Here is a 26846-nt window from a genome sequence, read left to right as displayed (position 1 = left end):
AGTCTTCCTCTGTTGGTCTATATGTCTTTCTTTATGCCAGTACCACATTGTTTTGACTACTGTATGTTTCAATAAGTTTTGAAATCAGAAAGTATGAGACCTCCAACTTTGTTCTTATTCTGTCATGTTAATATTTTCCGCCTTGGTTCTTTAAAGATGAACAACAGATAATATTTAGTTTTGGGATAGGGCAGGTATTGGTATCAATACTTTTTTTCCCCATGTCTTTACTTTTTTGGTGGTAGAGGAATAGGAAGTTATTAAATATTTTTACTCAGAGATATGGTGAATTTGTTGGCTTTGCTTTGATGACTTAATTAATTCTCATATCTGCTTTTACATTTAATCTGTTGTGATATGTTTGAAGCGTGTGAAGAAAATTTAGTCTCACAGATGTGTAGTTGGAAAAGGGAGGACTATCTTAATAGCCCTTTCAGATAATTGTAGCTATTTTTATTTGATATTATACTGAAACAAAAGTATAGTTTCTCAAAAGTTAATTACAGTGTAGAATATGAAACCATAGTAATGCAGTTTTTGTACTTTGTAACAATAAAATTTTTTTCTCTGTCTTGCCTTTTGCATGGGTCTTTCCTGTGCATGATTTTGTAACGTTATGCATTAGTCATGTGGAAAATATTGGTTCACTGAGTTATGCAGATTTTTTCCCCAAATATTGACACATTTCATTGTACAATATAAAACTAATCACATTTGTGAATATCACCATCAATCTTAGAATACTTTATAGGTATGAGGAAGTGTCAAGGTCACGGTGGTGGATACAAGTTTTCCAAAATTCTAAGCTTCATTTGGAAGCTTGAATTTTATCATTGGCAACCAGTACTATCAGTTCTATCCTTTGAAGTGACAGATTTTCTTCCTCCCCAAATCTGAATAGTCATAGTTTGTCTGTCATTCTTAAAAATGGTGTTTCATGGAAAAAAGCAACTAGTTCAGTTTATAATTCAATCACATAAATGCTCTTCTTTATGACAGTTATATTATTTGGTATGCAGCAGAAGTGACCCAAATATACTTCCTATTTTTTCACAGTTTTTCTTTTTTCTTGCTATTTCAAATATTGCGGCTATGAACATTCACATACAAATCTCATGCATTTGTGTAAGAATTTCTGTTATGTAGTCTCAGGTGAAATTGCTGGGTTATAGGCTATATACATAGTCAAATTTACTAGATGATCCCAAACTATTTCCCAGAGTAATTATACCAGTTTACCATTGTCCATTTTTCCGTATACTCCTGGTGCTGATTGGTTTTTAAAATTTAATCTTTTTTACATTTTATGAAAACCTCTGTGTCTCCCTACCCCATTTTTTCCCTCCTGTCAAGCTATATGTAGACAGCTTCCACATATACTCTAGTTTTATCTTTGTCCCTCAGTTTGATTTTTAATGTCTTTGAGCTCAGAGTTGACCTTCTACCTCTTGGAAATTTACCAGAGGTGTACACACAATCGATGTTTATGATCAGTGTAATTTATTTTGTATTTTTGAAGCATTAAACTATTAATAAGGGATAATGAAGCACAGATTGTGTGTATATATATATATATTCACACATGCATATATACATTCACACTATTAAAGGAAGTACTATTTTTTTTTATGAATAATACATGGACTCAAGACGGTTTAGTGTGGTAAAATTAGGATAGTTTTGATTAGGGAATAATAGGATTTTCTACTAATCTTAATAATCTTTACATAAGTAAGACTTCAAATTTTTCTTGAAGTGTTTTCCTGTGTAGGATTGTTTTCACTGGTTAGAGCAAGCACAGATGTGCATCTACCTTTTTTTATTATCCTTGCTCCCCCACCTCTCCTCACCCAAGTCCTTGGCAAACCATGATTGTTGACAGTGGTGATATCCAAGTGTTACGAATTTGGAAATCTCTGTGCCTGGTTTGTTTTTTTTTTAATTTTATTTATTTATTTATTTTATTTATTTATTTTTGGCCATGTTGGGTCTTCGTTTCGATGTGTGGGCTTTCTCTAGTTGTGGCGAGCGGGGACCACTTCTCATCGCGGTGTGCGGGCCTCTCACTGTTGCGGCCTCTCGTTGCGGAGCACAAGCTCCAGACGCGCAGGCTCAGTAATTGTGGCTCACGGGCCTAGTTGCTCCGTGGCATGTGAGATCTTCCCAGATCAGGGCTCGAACCCGTGTCCCCTGCATTGGCAGGCAGATTCTCAACCACTGTGCCACCAGGGAAGCCCTTGTGCCTGGTCTTTTGAAGGCTATTAATGAAATGCCTTGGGCAGCTTTTGTGGATCACAGGCAGCATCAAGGTGGATAGATAACATTATAAAATATAATGAATTGAAAAAATAGTTACTTTTTTGTTAATGTCAAGATTTTCAGCATTAAACCAGTGTTTTTTAATCACTGGCTTTGAAAACTTAAAAACAAGCCAGGAATCTTGAAGAAATTTCCTTTTTGGTTTCTAATAAGAATCATATGCTGACATTTAAACAAAATTCTGCAGCTCAATTTAATTAACTATTTCCATATAAATTCTGAACAAAATCATATGCTTATTTAAAGCTACTAATGTGATCAATATAGGTCATTGTAAGAGACTGAGTTATTTTTTGGGTCTCACCTCTTACCCATTTTCCATCCTTCATTGCTCTCCGCTTTCCCACAGTCTCAGTATTAAGATGTTCATAGGCCAAAGCAGAAGCCAGATATGGCAAGTAGTTGTATTGCTGTGTATTACCACTGTATTGCAAAGTGGTATATTGAGATGAACAGCATAGTACAGTGGTGAAAGGCATGTTTAAATGCCAGCTTTGTAACTGACTGGCTGTAACCCAGAGCCTCTCAAAGTCTCTTTCCTCTTCTGCTAAGAAGTACTGTTATACTTATTTGCCTCTTAGGATTGATATGAGTATTAAAAAAAGTAATAGATGTTGAAGTGCTTAGACCACTGCCTGGCTTAGAGTAAGCACCTCAGTGAATGTTTGTTGTTACTGTTTTTATTTACTGTAAGTTTTGTGATACAGAGTTGAGTCAAGACCAAGGTGGATGTTTTCCTAACTTACTGCCTAGTAAATCAGGAAAGACTCTTGTTGAAGACATAACTTTTTAGCTTAGTCTTGTTTTTTTTTTTTAAATTAATTAATTAATTAATTTTGGCTGTGTTGGGTCGTTGTTGCTGTGTGTGGGCTTTCTCTAGTAGTGGTGTGTGGGGTCTGCTCTTCGTTGCGGTGTGCGGGCTTCTCATTGAGGTGGCTTCTCGTTGCGGGGCACGGGCTCTTGGCGCGCAATCTCAGTAGTTGTGGTGCTCGGGGGCGGGCGTAGTTGCTCTGCAGCATGTGGGAACTTCCTGGATCAGGGATTGAACCCATGTCCCCTGCATTGGCAGGCGGATTCTTAACCACTGCGCCCCTAGGGAAGTCCCTTTAGCTTAGTCTTTAAGGATGCTTAGGAGCATGTCACATGGCAGAGGGGTTAATGGCATTTCATTTTGAGAGCTAGATACAGAAGGCTTGGGGACATGTAAGAGCACAAAATATAAGATGTTGGAGAGGTACAAGTAGTTCAGTTTGTTCTTTCTCACAAAGCTGTTTTGAGGAACAAACGAGATGAGATCCTTGAAACCACTTTGTAAGCTATCAAGCAATAAAAAATGCCATTCTTTTTGCATTTCTTCTCATTACCTGGGCTAGTAACAAGTGAATAACAGAGTCTAATACAGGGAAATTGTCTCTGTAAGGAAATATGTTGAAAGAACAATTGGTGAGGAAGTCAAAAGAGAACTGGACATTCGGAAGGAAAGAATTTTGCTTACTCAAATGATAATTATGTTATGAGTTAAGCTTAACATTCATTTTATAATTTAAACTTGAATAGTGTATGCTTTGGGAAGGCCTGAATTGACTCACGGAGTGTCTGAATTGTGTTGTGAAAACTTTATTGGACTTAGAATCATCATATGTGACTCTGCTACCTGGCCAAGTCATATCAGGTTCTTTCAGCTTTAGCTTCTTCATCCACAGAATGGGGATGATAATGTCTATCTCATCTTTTGTTGTAAGGATTAATATGGAGAAGTGAAAGTGCAATTACTGTTTTCTTTAATGGATTCTACTGTACTTAAAAAAAAAATCAATCTTCGAAAACCATGTATTCACTAGACTTTCTGCTTCAGATTCCATGAGAAGACCATAATAAGGATAAAAAGTTTGTGATACTAGATATAGTAAACCTTTTGCATATAAAAAATATATAATGTGAGTGGATTAGGTTATTTAAAAAGAAAGTGGTTTAGGTTCTTTTAAATAAAATTTAATTATCTCATCTGTGCAATAAAGCAGGAAGATTTTGATTAATATTTTAGGATAAGTGAATTTTAAAGTGAATGGTTGTAATGTATTTTTGCTTCTTAAAGAGTAAAGCTGTCTGAGGGGTCCTTTTTGTATAGAACTAGTAGGATTACTTGGGCACTTTATGAGTAAGCCTATGAGGAAGGCTCACTACCTCACTACTAGACTTAATTTTTGTAGCATGTTTTAAAATTATATCCCACCCAAGTATTTGTGAGCATGGTTGCATTCATAAAATTTAGTAACTTAGAATTTTCTTTGAAAAGATGCAAGGCATTTATAATGATCAATGAATAGACTTAATTTAGCTTATGAATTCTAAAATAAATATTATTTTCTTAAAAGAAAAAGTATGAAATCAAGTCAAGAAAGATGTGGAGTTACTAACGAGTAAGACAAAGTGTTTATAAAGAGAGAACTTTCCTAACAAGTAGTTTGACTCAAAATTATTATTTTTTTCTCTAGTCTTTTGGCTCTACCTCTTTTGTTCTGTGTCTGTTGGTCAGTCAAGACACAACTAATTGCTAATTGCTAATTTTGCTGAAAACTTCTGGGTGCTGTTTTTACTTTGTCTCCCATTTTGTCTTTCTGACATATATCTTTTTGACACTGCTTTTTCTATAGTATATTTCTACTTGGTAATTTACATTAATGAACTTTTTCTCAGACATGTGTTTAAGAACCATTACTGCTGCCTTTCCCACTCTATTATCTAAATTTATTACTCCCCTGTGTCCCCTCTTGCAACTTGTTTGTCTGTTCCTTTGTGTCTTTTTGTATAGAGCAGATAGCATGAGTCATGTATATATACCTTGTCCTTAACTCCTCTCACTACTTTACCAAGTTCAAACTTTGTTTTCAGGTGATTTTAACTTACTAGTTAGCCCCACCTGACTTTGCTCTTTTCATTTAAAAAAAAATTGTGCACTTGAGAAATTTAACACAGCTTTTGTATTAATCTGTGTTTGTGCATTATGTTTTAACTTAGAAAAAATTTTTAAATGTGTTTCATTTAGATTATAGTCTGTTTAAAGGCCAGAAGTTTTGCTTCCTCTCCACTATTTCTGTATTATCCCCTTCTAGCACACTGTATATAAAAATGAGTATAGTAAATGTCCATGATTGACTCATCAGGTGCTTATGGTGGCTTCTTTTCCTGGCTATTTTTCTTACAGAGTTGAGTCAAAATTCTGATCCATATCTTGTGTGTAAATATCTTGACTAAAAATGTTCAATATTAGTAGTAAAAACTCCACTGAGCCCAGACTTTAACATTTGATTAGGCTGGTTGATCCAGATCTTTGATTGGAGGTGTCATTTTTATATTTTGTACCTGATAGTGTTGAGTAAAATAACAAATATAAGGCAGGTAAGTGATATTTTTAAAAAAGATCACTGTTTTACACACCTAGAAAGAAATTTGAGTAAGTCTTAAACTTGTGACTCTTAAAAATGATGTTTGTCAAGAAGAGCAAAAATGAGGAATCTGTAGAATCAGGCATACTAGAGCAGTAAATGGTATTGTTATTGCTAAAGCTCTTACCAATTATGAAATTGCAAAGCCAAAAATCAGAATTGCCATATTGTTACTTAAAGTAATTTTTGATAATAGAGGGGTAGTTTCAATTTTTAACTCAAATGGGAGATTATAAATATGTTGCATAGCCTAAAGAATCTAGTTAGTAGATTTTAATGTTTTCATTTTATGTCAAAATTTTGTTGGTAATTCTTAAATTATATTAATAGAGCTTAGTCAAGTAGACCAATAATAAAACCATAAGTTAGTATATAACAATTTAATTCTTCTTGATTAAAATATTTTCACTGTGTTTATACTATTTACTAAAACATTTAGTAGGAAATGATATTGCTCTAAAGATTATTTGAATAATTAGAATAATTAAAAATATTAGGAAAAGAAAAAAATTGTTATTTCAGAACTTGACTGAAAAGTTGCAGAAGAAAGAACTGGACTACACTCAGTTAGAGGAGAAACATAATGAAGAATGTATGAGTAGAAAGAATATACAAGCAAGCCTTCATCAAAAAGACCTAGATTGTCAACAGCTTCAGTCAAGGTTATCTGCATCTGAAACCTCACTGCAGAGAATACAGGCAGAGCTAGGTGAAAAGGGAGAGGCTACTCAAAAGCTCAAAGAAGAATTATCAGAAGTGGAGACCAAGTACCAGCACCTTAAGGCAGAGTTTAAACAGCTACAACAACAGAGAGAAGAAAAGGAACAGCATGGATTACAACTCCAAAGTGAAATTAATCAAGTAAGAGCTGTTAACTTTTATTTATTGTAATTCCCCCTATGGTTTCTTCTTAGTGTGTTTGATGGTTGTTTGATCATAATATAGTTCATAAAAAAGTTGTCATTTAAAAAAAAAACTCTTAATTTTCACAACCTATAGTATTGCGTCAGATCTCATTTCTGTTAATTTCAATTTCCCTTAAAATGATAGTATCTATCATATAGTATTATTGTGAAGTGTTTATGAATTAATACATATAAATTGCTTAGAATGGTACCTGGTACATGGTAGGTACTCAGCAGGTATTAGCTATTATAATAATTCAAATTGTTGATCATTCTTTTATTTAAAAATTCTTATCTTTTTTCTTTTCTTGTTACTAAATTTTAAAAATATAATTACTGTTAAACCAATAGTATAAAAATTAAATATTTTAAAAGAAGAAAACAAATTAGTCCTAACAACTATTTTTTATAGGTAAATAATATCTCTCAGAAGTTTCATGGAAGTTTTGACTTTGCCATTAACTTAAATTTTGAATTCTCTATTCTAATTATTTCTTATAGGTAACATTAAAGTTGGTAGAAAAATGGAAATTTGGGGGAGATTAAAGTCCTCAGCCACTTTTTTTTTTTTATAATTTTCGACTATTTTCATTTATAGGGCAGTGATACTTGGCTTTGTGGCATCAGTCCTCTGTCTTCTTAGCCTGAGATACTCTTCCTATTTCTCTTCTCCCTGATAAATACAATTTACCCCACTTGTCCCGTTACCAGAAATCTTTTTCTGCATATTGCCACTTCTCACCACCACTCCCTCCAGAGATGGCTTAAGCATTTACATATCTTTTTTTTTTTTTTTTTGCGGTACACGGGCCTCTCACTGTTGTGGCCTCTCCCGTTGTGGAGCGCAGGCTCAGCGGCCATGGCTCACGGGCCCAGCCACTCCGTGGCATGTGGGATCTTCCCGGACCGGGGCACGAACCCGTGTCCCCTGCAGCGGCAGGTGGACTCTCAACCACTGTGCCACCAGGGAAGCCCAAGCATTTACATATCTTGATTGTTTTACTTATCACAGTATAGTATATTATCATAACTTATGTATCTTTCTTCACTAGACTCTGAACTCTTCAGGTGCAGAGACCATGTCTTATTCATTTTTTTTCCCAACTACCTGGCATTTTGCTTATTAATCAGCAGATGTTTTAGTAAGTAAGTGAATGAACAAATGCAGGCATTCATAATCGAAGGAAACAGAGGCTTGGGGATATCAATGAATAACTTAAATATAACTTAGATATTTGCCTTTCAGTTCAAATGAACAAATGGGGCATTTATGGTTTCTAAAAGACACTATGCCTTGTTTATTAGGAGATACAGAAATGAAAAAGGAAACAGTACCTACCTTAAATGATTATGTAAATCTCATTGAGGATGAGGCAAGTACTATCCTATACCAATGAATGTGAGAATTAAAATAAAATGATCTCATATACCATGGGAATTTGGAAGAGTTCCTCTCCTGTTTTCTCCCCCTCGCCCCATAGTACTTCATATTGTATAATTATTTTGTCCTGTTAATGTGATCAAAAAAAGCTTTGTGTGAGAGAGAGAGATGGTGCTTGAAATTGTGAATATTGGATGGGTTTTGACAAGTTGCAGTTTGAAGGCAGGAGGGTCTTCCAGGCAGAAAAGTAAACTAGAGGCAGGGAAGTATCACAAGAACCAGGGAGGGACACACATTTGCTCTGAGGATAGGGTATGTGTAATAGTAGTGGACTATTTTGAATCCAAAGAGCATTTGGAAGTTTATTATGCAGGCTTTTGAATAGCAGGCTGAGGAATTTGGGTTTCATTTGGTTGTCAGTGGGTGGAGGGGCATCAGGAATTTTTGAGAACCTACTCAATATTTTTATTCAAAGACTTGAATGTACCTAATTTTTTGGTTTAGTCACAATTCTGTACAAAATAAAGAAGTTGTACTGAAGACCTTGAAGTGATACCATTTATCTTCTTCTCTTCAGCATGCTGTCTGGATTCTACCTTCAAAGCATGACTCAAATCTGTCCACCTCTCTTCATCTATACTGCTACCACCCTTAATCTCAGCTGCTGCCATTGCTCACCTGGGCTACTGTTAGCCTTTTTACAGGTTTCCTTTTTCTAGAGACCTCCTTAGTCTATTCTCTGTATGGAAGCCAGAGGCCTTGTTTTAAAATGTGAAGGATATCACTTTATTCCTCTGCTTAACAACCTCAGTGGCTTTGCTTACACTTTGAATTGAATCCAAATATCTTACTTGGTCATGTAAGCACTTGTGTGTAGTATGGTCCACACTATGTCTGTTTTCAAGCTTGTCTCCAACATGTGAAGCAGCCATACTGATCTCCTTTCAGTTCCTCAAACACTCCCAACACTTCAAAGCACTTTCCTGCCTTAGGTCCTTTGCCCATGTTTTTTTCTTAGAGTGTTCTTGATTTCAGTTCTTCATAAGGCTTGCTCAAGTATTGTTTCCTCAATAAAGCTTTTCTGGACCATTCTATTTCAATAGCTTATTTTCCATTTATTCTGGACCCTACTTTATTCCAGCAAGCTGCTTCTTTATAATACTTTATATTGTATAGTTAGTTTACTTGTATATTATCTACCATTCCCTTTGGATGGTGAGCTACTTAATTTGAGGAATCTGTTTTATTCTGTACTCTATCAGCCTCTATACTTAGAGCTTTCAGTAAGTATTTATTGGAAGAATGGAAGTGAACCTCACCTTAAACCTTCTTTCAGCGTCCTTAAAGAGTGTAAGGATGAACTGGGTTTGTTTTGCTCTCCACTGTATCCTCAGCTCCCATATCAGTGCTGACAAAAATAGATAGCTGTCAATTGTCAACAAAGGACTTGAAAACAAAGTACCCCATATTCTTCATATTTGTGTTCGTGAGCACTTTCAAAATAGCCACAGATGTGCAGATAATGATGTTACGTAATTAAACAATTAGTCATCAATTTACTTTTTTAATTTTTAAAAAATTTTATACAATATTTAAAGGTTTCTTTTTCTTTACAGTTATTATGAAATATTGGCTGTATTCCCCATGTTGTACAGTATGTCCTTGAGCCTGTCTAACCCAGTAGTTTGTATCCCCCACTCCCCAACCCATATGTCCAACTTCATTTAAAAAAATTATCTAACATGCCATCTCAAATAGCATAGTGGTTTATGAGTGTGGATTTAAGAACCAGCTTTCTGAGTTCCAGTTCTGTGGCCTACAAGCTGTGTGAGCTTGGACAAGTTATTTAATTTGTACCTCAGTTTGCTCATCTATCAAAAAGAGGATAAGAATGGAACTGTCTTCATAGGGTTATTATAAGGATTAAATTAGTTAATATTTGTGAAGCATTTGGAATAGGGCCTGGCACTTAGCAAACATTAATTGGAACTTAATGAATAAAGAATTATGTATATAAGTTTACAAAACTAAATTTCTCAGAGAACATATACATGTATGTATATCTCAAAATGTAACTTTAGGATAGACCATTCTATTAATAATTCCAGGATGTACTATTTTTGCTCTTAGTTTATCCTTTTTTTTCCTTAACATATTTACTCTAAAATGATATAGGCATTACGGCTTAAGGGATTTTGGCCTGCTTACACCCTTGGGCAGCTTTGATTTGAGATTCATCTCTTTATTAAAGATCAGGGATTTATCAGGATTGTACAGTAAAGAATGACAGTTATTTATAATATATAATGACAGTTATTTATAATATATAATATCTCTTTTTTCACCCCTTTAGTAAATCTTCGCTTCAGAGCAACAGTTATCTTTATTTATTTAATAAAAAATTTTTACTGGAGTATAGCTGACCCACGATACCATGTCAGTACCAGGTGCACAGAAAAGTGAATCAGCCACACGCATCCACACATCCACTCTTTTCTAGACTCTTTTCCCATATAGGCCACCAGAGGAATATTGAGTAGAGCTCCCCGTGCTACACAGTAGCTCCTCACTAGCCATCCATTCCATATATAGCAGTATGTACATGTCAATCCCAATCTCCCAATTTATTCCACCCCCCCGCCTCACCTGCTGGGAACCATAAGTTTGTTTTCTACATCCAGAGCAACACTTATCTTTAATTTGGTGGTTCTTCACTCTGTCTGCACACCAGAATCACCTGGGGAAATTTAAGAAATTATCAATATCAAGGCCTCACCCTCCACTCAGTTATGCCATAATCTCTGGCATAGGCCTGGGCATTGGTGTATTTAAATGTTTCTCCTGTGATTGTACTGTGTAGTTGAGATTGAAAACTGCTGCTTTTTAAAGTGTTGCTTTTTGGCAAATGATTCCTGAAACTAAATATCATCTGATTCTTGTTATGAAAACATGGATTTCTGGGCTTCAGCTCAAATGTACTAAATCTAAACTTCTAGGGGAGAAGTCTGATGATCTTTGTGTTAATAATGATATTGGGTGATTCTTATCCAACAAGTTCAGGAACTAGATGTAGGGGATGCCTGTCTGTAAGAGATCAAGCACTTAGATGCTTGAAATATGAATTTACTTTGAAGGCCTCCTTTGCTTTCACATACCAGGATTGGATCTACTTCTTGTAGTGAGAAGGAGAGGGTTTGGGTAGTTACTACAGGCTAATTCACTGCATTTTAAGAAGAAGAAGAAGAAAACGGAGAGATGTCAGGGTGCTGGCTTAGGACAAGAATAAAATAAATGTCTTTTCTTTAACTGTTACTGATTCCTGTTTTAGTTAGATTGAAGCATGCTTTACTTTAGAAATCCACTTTGGTTTTCTTTATTGAGGATAGGATATATTTTGACAGCTGCAGCTTGTTTCATAGCATAAGAAAATAGTGGGTGTCCACTCTTCCGATAGAACTTTATTTTTTTCCTTGCCAACTGTGAATTTTTATGGAGAAATATGCAAGTGTAGAGCATATAAGTGTATATATGACACAAAGGCTATAGACTCTTAATATTTTCAGATTTAATATGAATGGGTTTGATTGAAAGCAATTGTATAGTATGCTTGTTATTAATTTCCAGTTTTGCTGAGGCACATGCTGAGATTTGATTTAATGTGTTATGAGGCTGGGGTGTAGAAATACTCTTAGTGTGTAAACTTTGCCGAATGTCTTGCATCTTTATCTCCACGCCACTCTTTTTTTGTTCTGTACTCCCAGCACTTGTGCAGTAATTCTTCTAAAATTAGTACAAACTTTTTTTTTTTTAATAGACCCACCCCCAGCCAGTCCCACAAGAGAAACCAGCTGTTATTTCTGGTAGTATTAGTGAAAATAAGGAATTTGAGAAAGTGATAGTTCTAGCTCCAAGAAAAATTTCTCCTTTAGTTTTAGCTAGGTGGCAATTTTAAAGCTAATGAATGAGAATCACCTAATATTTTAAGAAACTATTCTTTCCTCTATTTTATTTAGAAATTGTGTGCCAGTTTGAGGACTTGAGAATACTTTGTGCTCTATTCAGTACCCAAATGTAAGAAGTCAGTTGTGGTGGTTCATAATTATGGGAAAACTACAAGAATCACTTTGGGATTCTAAAAACTACAGTGGAATAGGTCTGAATGTGCCTTAAGTGTCTTAATTTTTAAGTTTTGTTTTATTTAATTTCCTCAAGTGATTACAACACTTATATCTAAACAAGAGCTTCAGGTTTGCTGGTTTTTGTTTTTTTTTTAAAGAGTGCAAAAACCCTGAAATCTGTGATGTTTGGTTACAGTTTTATGAGTCATAATTTATGTGATTAAAATTCAGTTGTTTCTTAGGTTCCTCTAAAGTATCAGGAAAATTAATATATTATTTTTATATTGGTGAAAAATAAAACATTGTTTGGAAAGTAGGTGGTAGTAGTAATGGTGGTGATCGTAGGTGTGTTTATACATATGTACTTACTTTTTTTTCCTTTTCTGAAGTTACATAGCAAACTTCTGGAGACAGAGCGCCAACTAGGGGAAGCTCATGGTAGGCTGAAGGAACAGAGACAGCTTTCAAGTGAAAAGCTGATGGATAAAGAACAACAAGTGGCTGATCTACAGCTCAAACTTTCTCGTTTAGAAGAAGAGGTAAGCTCGCATTTCAAATGAGTTTACATTAGTACATTTATTGATAGATTTGAGGCATCTTAAGTATTGTTTTTAATCTTTTTATGGTCAAGAGCTTTAATTGGATTTTTTTAACTTTAAGTTGGGACTTTTATTTCTCCCCAGTTAAAATGTCCTATTTATTAACTGCATTAAGTCATTTTGTTGTGATTGTATTCCCTAAAGTTCTCAACAAAAATGTGCAAAGAAGGCTGCTCTTCAGCTTTAGGCAGGATAAATTCTCGGGGTGAACCTGTCAGGCTGCTCAAGAAGAGTCTTCCTATCCAGGAAGGACCAATTCCTAATGACTCTGGAAAATGAACAGTTGATGAGGGCATTAATGACATGTAGTTGGTGCATATAAACTTTGAGTTTGCATTTAAGGATTTTCTCTTTTAAAAATTAAACATAAGATTGTATGCTATCCTAATTTAAGCTGTAGTTGGCAAAAATGGTAACTGATATTTGGTTAAAGTAAAAGTTATCATTAAAGTACTTCTTTTATTAGAATTGAACAAACCCTGAGAGTTAAAATCTGTAGCTTCAGCAAAAGATTTTCTTCTAGACCCAAAATCTTAGTGTGGTAGATCATGCTGTTGTTTCCCAGTAAGTGATAATTATGATTGTTGTGAAAAAAGTAAAACAAATATGGATACTGTTACAAAAATAATTATATAATTAATTTAAAATTAATTAAAATAAATATATAATTAATTATATATAATTAATTCCTTGATCATATTAGTATATAAAAACAATAATAAACTAAATACCAACCTGGAGAAAGAATTTTATACTTTTCAGGATGAGAATGAATTCTTAAGGAATAATTTCTTAATCATGAGATTACGATTCTATAAGTAATGAGATATTGCTTTTAAAGTTGATTTTTATCTGTTGTTTGAATTGAATTTTCTCTTCAGACTTGAGAATTGTGAGATCTGAAGTACTACCAGATATTTATATGCTAGCATTATGCCTTTAAGTTGTCAACTGACAGTCTTCATTTTTTTTTTTTTAAGTTGAAGGAAAAAGTAACAAATTCCACAGAATTGCAGCATCAGTTAGATAAAACAAAGCAACAGCATCAAGAACAACAAGCTCTTCAGCAAAGCACTACAGCAAAACTTCGTGAAGCTCAGGTAAACAGTATTTGAATTTTTAGCCTTTTAAACAAAAATTAACCAAATCATTATCCTTTTGTTGTGGTGAAACTAGATAATGCAAAGTACTTGATTATGAAGAGTTTTGATAATTTTCAGTATCTGGATAATCAGAAAATCTTTTTCTTTTGATTGCTCTGTTGAAAAATTTTTCTAAAATATTAAAAAATATTTATTATAAATAATTTGTTACTTATAAATTTATATAAAAATTTTAAATTTATTAAATTTCTGTTAAAGAAATTTATTAAATTTATTTAAATAGAATATATTATTTAAATTGTTATTTATACATAATAAATTATTTATTATTGTTTATTAAAAATACCTTATTTTAGAAATTAAAAATGCAAATAAAATTTCTCACTTTAGTTTACCTCAGTAAAAAATAACATTTTGTATTTCCTACAGTAGAACTTACTGTTTATTGGTCATGTCTTTCCCTGTTTCAGAGCTATCATATGAACATTGGAATTGTAGGTATAGAAAATGTGACTGAGTTAAATTTGTACAGATTCTATAGTATAGCTCAGAAGATTGAAATAAGTTAAATTTTTTTTTTGTTATGGTGAGCAGAAGACGGTACCCATATGTTTGAAATGAATTTGAATTTGACATTCATTTATTTCTTTGGTCTTTCACTAATTCATTGAATATTATTGAGCACTGTGTGTCAGGCCCAGTGGTAAGCACTGAAATTAGAGAGCTGAGTAAGACACAGTGCCTGCCTTCTAGGAAATGGCAATCTAATGATATACACACAGAAGCAATGTTGGAATTGAAAGGAGGCAGTAAGTAATATATGCCTTTCTTTCCCTTCTGAGTTTGGATAGTGGCATGGGAGTCAGGTGGTTAGAGATCCAAATATTGTATTCATTTATTTGTTCTTTCATTCAGTCAGTCAACAAATATATATTAATGTCTACTCTTAGCCAAGGAAGTGATTTTGTGGATATGGCAGCAAAGAAAATAGACAAAGATGTCTGCTCTCATGGAGCTTAGTGAGGAAGACAAATACTAGCCAAGGTAAATAGGCAAAATATATAGTGTGTTAGATGGTGGAAGTGCTATGGAGATGAAAAAAGGGACGGGGAGTAGGAAGTATCTGGGGATCTGGAGGTGGGACTGCAATGTTAGATATGGTTGCCAGGGAAGGCATCTTTGAGAAGATCTAAAGGAAGGGAAGGTGTACAAGAACATCAAGAAGCCAGTGAGTGGAGTGGTGTGAGTGATAAGAGAGTTAAAAGCCATAGGGATCACAGCCATAGAGATCACAGAGGATCAGAACATGTAGAGCTTCATAAGTAATTTTAAGGATTTTACTGTGAGATGAGAAATCATTGGAGGTTTCTGAGCAATGGAGTAGTATGATCGGACTTATAATTTCATAGGATTACTCTGGCTACTGTATTGAGAGTAGGCCGTAGGGGCACATAAGTAGAAACAAATTCACTAAGAGACTACTATAATAATTGACACAAGAAATGATATGGCTTGGATCAGAGTGGAAACAGTGCAGGTAGTGAAAAATGGTCAGATTCTAGATATACTTTCAAAGCTGACAGATTTACTGATAGATTGATATGGGGCATTGGCAGAGAAGTCAAGGATGATTACAAGGATTTTGGCTTGGGTAGTTGGAAGGATGGAGGTCAAACAAGATGAAAACTGGGAATCCTACTGGATTTGGCAACATGAAGTCACTGATGACATTGGTAAGAGCAATTTGTAAAGAGAAGGAGGGGCAAAAGCCTGATGGAGAGGGTCCAAAAGAAAATGGGAAGAGAGAAGTTTGATGCAATGGATATAGATAACTCTAGGAGTTTTATTATAAAGAGTAGCAAAAAAATAGAGTAGTAAAGATGAGGTAGAGAATTTGGTATAGATTGCGGGCAAGAGGACTTTCTTATAATGTACCGCAGAATTAAATTTATTCATCCAATCACAGACAAAGCTGGAAATGACAGCCTTTTACCTTCTTATAGGCAGGTTGTCTCTTAGACTGAGGGGAGAGCAAGGGGCTGAGTTAAACATTCTTGATTCCTTATTCCAAGCTTTCCAGTTAGTTAAATTCTCAATCTCTGGGGAGGAATAAGAAAAGGATGGCAAAGAGGCCAGGCAAAGTCTCTCATTATGAAAAGTCCTAAAAACTAATTAAAGAGATGTGATGAGTATAGTTCTAGGTGTATATATGTGTATAAAATTATTATGATAGCATAGAGAAGACAGTTATGTAACTCTGATAAAATTTGGAAAAGAGCAGTTACAGAAAATTTCCTTAGAAGGGGCAGTCTGTTGCAAAGATTGTGTAGATGTTTCTGGGTTGCAAAGATGGTGATAGTGAGTAGTATACTCCAAGTAGAAGTTACAAGGAAAAGAATAGTGAAGCTGGTATGAACGAAACTGTTAGGTTTTGCTGGAGCTTAAAGTGTAACTTAGAGATGAGTTGGAGAAGAGCCCAGAGCATTAGACATGGGTAAGTTTATGGAAGGCCTTTCTATCTATGCTTGAAGATAGAAAGGTATTGAAGGTCTTTAGAAGTGCCATAGCCAGATTTGATTTTTAAATAGATTATTCTCATGGTTTTGTAAAACATGAATTTTGGAGAGAATATTCTGAAACAGGAGATCAGTTAAAAGACTAATATATGCAGTAGTTTAGGTGAAAAATAATGATGGTCCTTTTTTTATCAATTTATTTTTATTTATTATTTTGGGCTGTGTTGGGTCTTCGTTGCTGCACGCGGGCTTCCTCCAGTTGTGGCGAGTGGGGGCTACTCTTCTTTGTGGTGCACGGTCTTCTCATTGCGGTGGCTTCTCTTGTTGTGGAGCACAGGCTCTAGAGTGCCCCGGCTTCAGTAGATGCGGTACGTGGGCTCAGGAGTTGTGGCTTGCAGGCTCTAGAGCGCAGCCTCAGTAGTTGTGGTGGGCAGGCTTAGTTGCTCCGCGGTGTGTGGGATCTTCCCAGACCAGGGCTCGAACCCGTGTCCCCTGCATTGGCAGGCGGATTATTAACCACTGCGCCACCAGGGAAGCCTAATAATGATGGTCTTAGTTTAAGCAATTGCTAAAAAATATCATAGGGACAAATATGAATGCTACTTTGGAGGTAGAGTAAATACTACTTTGGAGGTAAAATACTACTTAAGACAAATATGAATACTACTTTGGAGGTAAATTAATAGTTGTAGGGAATGACAGAGATAGGGAATGGCTTGCAGACTGGTAACATTGGGTACATGGTAAATGGAGGTATCATCAGCTGTGTTAATGAACTTGAGAAAGATGGCCAGTGCAGTGAGTTCAGTTTTGGACAAGTCTTGAGGCACCTATGGGATGTATTAATTTAAAAAGCCTGAAGGAGAGGACCATGCTATATATTAGCTGTGAGAGACAGTATTTATGGGGTAAATGGAATTATTACAATAAATGTGATCAACCAGGGAGAGAGTGTAATGAGAAAAACAGACAACTGGTGACACAAGACTTCTGGGAAACACTAACATTTAAGGGATGGATGAGTAGAGGAAGAACAGCTCAAAGAAAGAATGATCAGAGCAATTAAGGAGACCTTGCAGAGTGAAAGCCAAAGGACTAGGGAGAGTCAAAAGTTGGGAGTAAGCAGCAACTTCAAATGTGGGTGTGTGGAGAGGACGCCCAGTATGATAAATGAAAAATATTCATTAGGTTAAGTAGTTAAGAATTAGTGACCTTGTGAAGCATGATTTCAATAAAGTGATAGACATGAATGTCTGATTTTTGATTGATGAGTAAATGAGAGATGAGGGAATGGGGAAAGTAAATATGCATTACTTTTGAAGTTAAAATGTGAATTGCATAAAGACTGGGCAGAAGCTGGAGTGGGACTTGGTCTAGGAAGTGTTTTTGAGAACCAGAGATACCTGAATGTGTTTATAATGTAGGACAAAGGGACTAGTAGAGGGGGAATAATTGAGGATATTGGAGAAGGGGAGGTGACTGAAGGAATAAGGTATTTATAAGCTGTGATGTCACTGATACAATGGGTGGTGGTAAATTCAAACTTATCCTGTGAAGGATATCCTTTGAAGAAAGGAGGGTGGGTGTGTGTGTGTGTGTGTGTGTGTGTGTGTGTGTGTGTATTTAAATATATTTTACTTCATTATTTATTTTTATTGTATAGTTGATTTACAATATTGTGTTAGTTTCAGGTGTACAGCAAAGTGATTTAGTTATACATAAATACATACATATGCATGTGTGTGTGTGTGTATATATATATACATATATTATTTTTCAGATTCTTTCCCTTTACAGTTATTACAAAATATTGAGTATAGTTCCCTGTGCTGTATAGTAGGTCCTTGTTGGTTATCTATTTTACATATAGTAGTGTGTAAATATTTTTGAATTATATATGTCTATGTATAATTTTGTAGGTAAGAGGAAGAAAAGTCATGGTAGGTCATTCCTGAAGATAATATAGCACCGCCCACCCCCCAGGTTAGGTTTGAATAGTAATAGCTGAATGTCTGGTGGACAGAGATTAAGAATTTGGAGATTAAGATTAAGCTTTTAAATGGTTATTTAGGGGAATATTTGAGGATGAGAACCCCACTCAAGTGACAGGAGTGAAAAGATGATTCTGAGTATATAATAGAGGTTGGAGTCTAGAAATTTGTGGTGGCACCAATCTATGGAGGTTTGTGATTTTGCTCTAATAGTGCTTGGAAATGTAGGTGTGGAGAAAGCAGATTGCACCATTGATCTAGGATTGGGTTTTTGTTTGGAGTGGCTGTATTGGAAACTTGGGAGGTAAAAGGAAATGGAGAATTAGATGAAAGAATAGTTAAGGTTAGTTCATATCCATATATGAGGTTCAGGAAGAAAAGCTAGGTGTATGCTAAATATGCTAGAATAAAATTGAGGTTAATGTCTCTTTGACATTGAAGAGCAGAAATGAGGTCATGAAACTGGAAGACAGTCAGGAAGTTGTGGTCACAGAGTAGGATAATTGACATTTTTTTTATCTAGAACAATTTCAGGTGATTACAAGATCCTGCATGTGAGTGATTGAATAGAATGAATAAAGGTCCAGGAATTAAGATGATATGAATGTTGAGGCTGTCCTCTTAATTCTCTATGTATTTTGTATTTCCCAGGAAATTGGCAGAAATTGGGATTGAGAGAAAGACTAAATCAGGTCTCAAGTCTTCAGTGAATGAGGTAGGGATTTATAGATGATAGCAACACAGCATAGAGGGTAGAATAAATGAATACATAATTCCCAAAGCAGCATAAACCTTTTACTTGAGGGAGAGAGTAATGGCAGTGAAGAAATCTAGAAAAAGTCAACCTCTCCTGCTTGCCCAACAGAACAGTCCTTACATATCAGAGAGGGCTGATGGGGAATCAGCATCTGTACAGGGAGCACCAAACTTCAGTTAGACTTGGAAATAGAGTGATAGTTCTAGAAAAAGCTTAGCCCTGGAACTGTGTTTCCAGAAGATGGGTAGAATGTACAGAGAGGGTTCTTAGTGGCAGGAACAGAGGATGAGAGCAGAGAGATTATGTTGCTTTTCATCGTTTCGTGACTGAAACTTAAAGGGATGAGAAACATGTTTGAAAGTGACTGATCTTACAGTTTTTTTTTTTTTTTGCGGTATGCGGGCCTCTCACTGTTGTGGCCTCTCCTGTTGCGGAGCACAGGCTCCGGACGCGCAGGCTCAGCAGCCATGGCTCACGGGCCTAGCCGCTCCGCGGCATGTGGGATCTTCCTGGACCGGGGCACGAACTTGTGTCCCCTGCATCGGCAGGCGGACTCTCAACCACTGCGCCACCAGGGAAGCCCCAATCTCACATATTTTAATATTGGCACACTTCGTTGAGGGTACCAGGGGGTTGCTGGCTCTGTCTCAGGAAGGTGGTGTGGGCTGCTATAAAGTTTGCATAAGGGCTTGGTAGGGCCTTGTTCTGGGTGGAGGCTCTCTGGCTCTCTTAGAATGATTGAGGCAGAGGCAAAGGCTGTGGGTCAGATAGCTCTCAACATTAATGAGTGTTGCTCTGGTTGTGGCCTCTTGCATGTGCTCTGTGTAACATGACGGTCCTTGGTGAAGTAAAGAAGAGGGATCCCTTTATGTAGTGACAGAAGAGTCCTATTGGGGTATTGAAATGATCTTTCATGAGTGTATGTGCGTTAGAGTACAGTCACTTACTTTTCTGTTCATTCAGTAAATATCTTAGAACATACAGGTCTTGGATACCTTGATGAATAAAACAGATAAAAATCTTCACCTTCTTGGAGCCTACATTCTTGTGAGGGGGCAGAGGGAGGCACATAAACATGAAAAATAAGTAAATTATTTAGTGTTAGAAGATAAGTGCTATGGAAAGAAAAAATATTCAGGAGAAGGGAGTATTTGGAAAGGCTGCAATTTTAAATGTAATGATCAGGGTAGGTATGATTGAGAAGGTGGCATTTGAGCAAACATTGGAAGGAGAGGGAATGAGCCATGTGACTTTGTGAGGAAGTGTGCCAGGCAGAAGAGACAATTGGTGCGAAGGCTCTGAGGTGGGCATGTGCCTGGTGTGATTAGGAATAATGAGGAGTCCCACATGTCTGAAATGGAGTAAACAAGAGTCGTCGTAGGTGGTGAGGTCAGAGTGTTAGAGTAAGAATGTGGTTAATTGAAGGGGTATTTTGGTTAAATTCTAGTTTATTATCAATAATATAGGTTTATATTGTTAAGTATATAGTTCTAATTATTTAATTAAATTTGCCATGTTAAAATGTAATGATTAGTAAAAAATATGTAAGACTAAGAGTTTGAGTCTTAAAATTTATTTATTATCATTTTGTTTGAGGAATAACTTTTTAAGTTCTCTATCATTAAGGTAGTAGTTTTCAATTCTTTACAGAATGATTTAGAACAAGTACTACGTCAAATTGGTGATAAGGACCAAAAGATCCAGAACCTTGAAGCCTTATTACAGAAGAGTAAAGAAAATATTTCTTTACTAGAAAAGGAAAGAGAAGACCTTTATGCAAAAATTCAGGCTGGTGAGGGAGAGACTGCTGTTCTTAACCAGTTACAAGAAAAAAACCATACATTACAAGAACAAGTAAGCTTGTCAAGTGTATTCTATTTCTAAAATTTACTTTTCAAATGTATTCTATTTCTAAAATTTACTTTTATCTCTCTAAATCTTACTAAGTGCTTTATCTAAATGATTCTTCTGTTATTTTTAGTACTTTAAAAATTATTATGTATTTCTGACAAATACTATCTTATTTACCTTAGAGGTGGGTTGCTATTGTAGTGAAAATAAGCTAACATGATATGATGAAGGAACTCTCAGTTCATGTCCCAGGATGTAATTTATTACCTGTGATGACCATGAGCAAATCATTTCCCCTTGTTAGCTCATTTGAAAAGTATAGTTAGCTCATATTGAAAAGTTATTAATAATATATACTTGCCTCATGGCATTTTGTGATGTTTTGAAAAAAGTAAATAGCAAAATATATTTATAAACTAAAACCACTAATCAAGTGTTAGTTGTTATTATGTATTGGTTAATAACCGGGCTTAGTGGTTACCTATATTTTGATATTGTATATGTGTTTGGAATAGCTAATAATAATTTTGGTAAGTTGCCTTATCGTTCTAACATCTATGTGTTAGTTTAAGTGAAACTTATAAAAGTTAGCTTAATACATTTTCAAACTGTAAAGAATTTATAGTCACTTTTTGGAAGAATTGTCCAATAAGAGAATTCTAATTATCTAAATGAGAAAGTATTAAAGTATAAGTAGGTCATATCACTTTTCTAATTTGGGTATTAGAATATGACACAAATTTTTCCCCCAAATTTCAAAGTTAGCCTAGGTTACCAGTTTTGATGAAGAATTATTTAGACTAGCTTTTATAGTTGAAAGCTGCTCAGTGTTCAGAACTCAGTGTTCAGTATGAGTTTTGATACAGATAAGAAGGAACATGATACCTAAAAGAGACTCAAGTGATGGGGGTGTATTGATAAACATAAAGATTGCTTCCAGGATTATAGAGCTGATAATTTCCCTCATATCTTAAGCTTTGAAATTACCAGCTGCATTGATTTAGTACTCTAATTTTAATGTTGACATGAAACAAAGATGGCTTCTTTTTTTAGGCTTTTATCTTGAACACAGTGTCTGGATTTTAAAAAGGTATTGGTGGGCTTCCCTGGTGGCGCAGTGGTTAAGAACCCACCTGCCAATGCAGGGGACACGGGTTCGAGCCCTGGTCCGGGAAGATCCCACATGCCATGGAGCAGCTAAGCCTGTGCACCACAGCTACTAAGCCTGTGCTCTAGAGTCTGTGAGCTACCACTACTGAGCCACGTGCCACAACTACTGAAGGCTGCACACCTAAAGCCCGTGCTCCACAACAAGAGAAGCCACCGCAATGAGAAGCCCATGCACCACAACAAAGACCCAGTGGAACCAAAAATAAATAATAAATAAATTAAAAAATATCATATTAAAAAGGTATTGGCATATCCCAACGATCTGTACTGTTCTAGGGTGTGATGGCTTAGGAGTGAATGTGATTTGAACCTAATAAATTTTTTTTTTTTTTGCGGTACGCGGGCCTCTCACTGTTGTGGCCTTTCCTGTTGCAGAGCACAGGCTCCAGATGCACAGGCTCAGCGGCCATGGCTCACGGGCTCAGCCGCTCCACGGCATGTGGGATCTTCCCGGACCGGGGCACGAACCCGTTTCCCCTGCATCGGCAGGCGAACTCTCAACCACTGCGCCACCAGGGAAGCCCTGAACCTAATACATTTTTAAAGGGTGTCAAATTCAAAACCAGGCAGATCCAACTCCTGACCCTAAACGTGGTCCTAAAGTAAATTGCTCGAGGAAATTGGATCCCAAAGATTACAGGATGGAAATTTTGAAGTGTGTTCGTATTCCATTGGAGATATAAGAAGCCCAACTAAAAGAATTGTGGGCTGACTCACATGACAACTTCTTTTTGAAAGGGCTATTTTATCTTGCAGATTTTGAGTTTGGAGGAACTAAGGTGATTGGCAGTGGAAAGAATCAGAACACTTGAAATTCCTTAAAAATTTATTGACTTAAATAATTTTGCCAGGACTTCACTGGTGGGGCAGTGGTTAAGAGTCCACTTGCCAATGCAGGGGACATGGGTTCAAGCCCCGGTCTGGGAAGATCCCACATGCCACAGAGCAACTAAGCCTGTGTGCCACACTACTGAGCCTGCACTCTAGAGCCCGTGAGCCACAACTGCTGAGCACTTGTGCCACAACTACTGAAGCCAGCACGCCTAGAGCCTGTGCTCCACAGCAAGAGAAGCCACCATAATCAGAGAAGCCTGCGCACTGCAACGAAGAGTAGCCGCCGCTCACCGCAACTTAGAGAAAGCCCGTGGGCAGCAACGAAGACCCAACGGAGCCAAAAATAAATAAATAAAATAATTTTGCCTATGTTACACATAACTTTAAAAAACCCTTTACACTTAAAAAAATAAAATATGCTTATGGATATAAAGAAAAAACTATAATAATGGAAATAGAAAGTAAAAATTAGAACTAGAGATTAAAAAAAAATCAGAAATGAAAATTTCACTCGATGAATGTAATAGATTAAGCAAATGGAAAACAGTATCAGTGACCATTAAGACAAGGTAATTGAAACTGTCCACAATGAAGCACAGAGAGAAAAAAGCTGGAAAAAAAATGAACAGTGCCTTAATGACCTGTGGGATAGTATCATGTAATCTGGCATACATATAATGAGTGTCAAAGAAGAGTGGGAAGGAGGAAAATATTTATAGAACTAGTGGCTGAAAAAATTGTAAATTTGATTAAAAATATGAAACCACAGATTCAAGAAACTCAATGCATTCTAACCAGAGTACCCAAAGAAACATCAGATGAATTGGATTTCACCTAAATGAAAAATGAATGTTCTTCAAAAGACACCATTACAAAAATAAAAGCCAAGACAGACTGGGAGAAAATATGTGTAGTACATATATCTGACAATTCAGAAACATCCAGGATATATAAGGAACTCTTATTACTCAATCAGATCAGTGATTGTCTGGGGCCAGAGATGAGCGGAGGGTGGGTACTGAGTGCACAGGAGCATGAGGAAACTTTTGGGGGTAATCGGAATGTTCTCTTGCTTGATTGTGGTGATGGTTAAATGAATGTATTTATCAGCTCTCCTCAAACTGTACAATTGAATTGGGTGAATTTTATTGCATCTAAATTATAGTTCAGTAGAGTTGGTTTTAAAAATAATAGGAATCTCTGAATTTGATGTTATTCTTATGATTTTGAGAGATTATGTTTACTTATTTTTGGAAAGATGTGAATAATGTTTCTCGAAAAAAAGTTGAGATAATCTATCATAGAGCACTTTAACATTCTCATGGTCCTTAAATTTGGGTTTCTTAGTTCTTGTTACATCATTTGTGACCTTCGTAATTAGAGTCTTGCTTATATGGTAGGTAACTCAACTAACGGAGAAGCTGAAGAATCAGTCAGAAAGTCATAAACAAGCCCAGGAGAATTTGCATGACCAGGTGCAAGAGCAGAAGGCACATCTCAGAGCTGCACAAGACCGCGTCCTTTCCCTAGAATCTAGCATTAATGAATTAAGTAGTCAATTAAATGAAAGCAAGGAGAAGGTCTCCCAGCTTGATATACAGGTAATATCGAATTATGTAACTTAATATGAGTTTGCATGAATAAAACACCAATTTTAGGCCATCACATATTTTAAATCGTTTCTCTCTCCCTCCCCACCCCTGCCTTACTTATTAATGGAAAAAAAAATTAGGAATAGGAATTAAATAAAGTTTGTATTTAGACAGTTGTTGAGCCTTCCTGTTTGCCTTTCTCCCTTTCCCTGCGTCTCTTTCTCTCTCTCCCAACAAATTACTCTTCCTGAAACTACCAGATCTTTTCACTTTTTTTTTCATGAAGCCCTTATTATTGTTTCCTAAGTTCAAAGTTGTTTGATATTATTATACCATTAGATTTCTGTTACATATATTTGAATTATTTTGAATTTTATTTTTTAAAAGGTTTGGTTAAAAAAAAACTTTAGGGAATTCCCTGGTGGTCCAGTGGTCAGGACATGGCACTTTCACTGCTGAGGGCCCAGGTTCAACCCCTGGCTGGGGAACTAAGATCCCGCAAGCCTCGAGCACGGCCACAAAACAAAACAAAACAAAAAACCCAACTTTGTATGGTACCATTATGTATTGTTTTTTTTTTTTTGCGGTACGCGGGCCTCTCACTGTTGTGGCCTCTCCCGTTGCGGAGCACAGGCTCCGGACGCGCGGGCTCAGCGTCCATGGCTCACGGGCCCAGCCTCTCTGCAGCATGTGGGATCTTCCCGGACTGGGGCACGAACCTGTGTCCCCTGTATTGGCAGGCAGACTCAACCACTGTGCCACCAGGGAAACGCCCATTATGTATTTTAATGTGTTTACTTTCAGAGGCCAGTATGGAAGCCTTGCTCAGTGAGTCAGTCATGGTGTGGAAATTAAGACATATTCCTTTCTTCATTCTCATCATTGGTTTTTTATTCTATACTATAGTAAAGAAAGTTATAGAAACATTTCTAAGCCTTAATTTTCTTTATTTGAGGAGAATAATTCCATTGAAAATCAGAAATGATATAATAAAATAACAAGTATACTATTAGAATTTGGAAAAAGAGGATACACATTTCTTTTAAAAATATATTTGTTAGATGAGTTAAAGATAATTCAATATGTGGATGTCCAATTTTAGAGAGGAGGAAGTGTTTTGCTGTTATATAGGGGCATCTTTTTATCATTTATTCAAGCATTATTAGGAGTATTCTCTCCTACTCATTCCTGTTTGGGGAATTATCACATACTTATTTTTTAATGTCTAAATCTTTATGTTTTCTGGCAAAAGATTTAATTTTTTAAAATTATTTAGTGACAAAAGTAATGTACAGTCAAGCAAGGGGAAATCAAGAAGTAAATAGAAATTAAATGACTTGTAAATTTTGTTACAGATTAAAGCCAAAACTGAATTATTGCTGTCAGCAGAAGCAGCAAAAACTGCTCAAAGAGCAGATCTTCAGAATCATTTGGACACAGCCCAAAACGCATTACAAGATAAACAGCAGGTAGGAGAACCTGATGCAATTTCTTACCATAACCTAATGTTTTGGTAGATAAATTAACTGGAAACATGTAAAAATGATACTCAGTTTTATATAATATTGTGATTGACCTGCTTATTCTCCTTAATTTCTCCCTGAGTTCAGAACCAGTTGAGTGGTAGATGCAAGAGTCAGACAGATGGAGATAAAAGTATCATCTTTGGGAATTCCCTGGCAGTCCAGTGGTTAGAACTTGGTACTTTTACCGTGGTGGCCCGGGTTTAATCCCTGGTTGGGGAACTACGAATTCCACAAGACAAGAGGTGTGGCAAAAAAACAAAAACAAAAAACATCTTTTTTTTTTTGCAGTACGCGGCCTCTCACTCTTGTGGCCTCTCCCATTGCGGAGCACAGGCTCCAGACGCACAGGCTCAGCGGCCATGGCTCACGGGCCCAAGCCGCTCTGCGGCATGTGGGATCTTTCCTGACCTGGGCACGAACCCGCGTCCCCTGCATCGGCAGGCGGACTCTCAACCACTGCGCCACCAGGGAAGCCCCATCTTTGCTTTTGATAAAGCTCGACTTGTGCATCTATGGTTGAGCTTCTTAATATTGTATTTCTCCCATAATATAGACCTTGGTGTGGAGCTGAAATGTTTACTCCTAATTGTTGAATTGTTGCTTCATCCCATCAAGTGCCAATGACTGGGGAAGAGACAGATTTCCACACTTGTTTTAAGTAGGTAATCAGGCTGTGACCCAGGTATACTTCCTACTTGGAAGCAGGAAAAGAGCACCATGTATTCCATCTCAATAGTA

At 36.2% G+C, this 26846-nt stretch overlaps 1 protein-coding gene and 1 non-coding gene across 3 annotated transcripts in view; both read left to right on the top strand.

Moving 5' to 3' along the window:
- The window catches only part of EEA1 (early endosome antigen 1), a 132285-nt gene that overhangs the window by 71872 nt on the left and 33567 nt on the right, over positions 1-26846 (top strand). For both annotated transcript variants that reach the window (XM_060025353.1, XM_060025354.1), the window contains 6 exons: positions 6288-6626; positions 12559-12708; positions 13749-13868; positions 20786-20989; positions 24391-24591; positions 25938-26051. In XM_060025353.1, the coding sequence (XP_059881336.1) occupies positions 6288-6626; positions 12559-12708; positions 13749-13868; positions 20786-20989; positions 24391-24591; positions 25938-26051 (1128 nt within the window). The remainder of the gene's footprint in view (positions 1-6287; positions 6627-12558; positions 12709-13748; positions 13869-20785; positions 20990-24390; positions 24592-25937; positions 26052-26846) is intronic.
- TRNAE-UUC (transfer RNA glutamic acid (anticodon UUC)) lies at positions 24998-25070 on the top strand. The gene has a single exon. It is a non-coding gene; the product is annotated as a tRNA-Glu (tRNA).

This window comes from Delphinus delphis, chromosome 11 (assembly GCF_949987515.2).
Source record: "Delphinus delphis chromosome 11, mDelDel1.2, whole genome shotgun sequence".
Taxonomy (NCBI): Eukaryota; Metazoa; Chordata; class Mammalia; order Artiodactyla; family Delphinidae; genus Delphinus; species Delphinus delphis.
The sequence above is the reverse complement of the archived record's forward strand: the minus strand, read 5'-3'. Positions and strand labels throughout refer to the sequence as shown.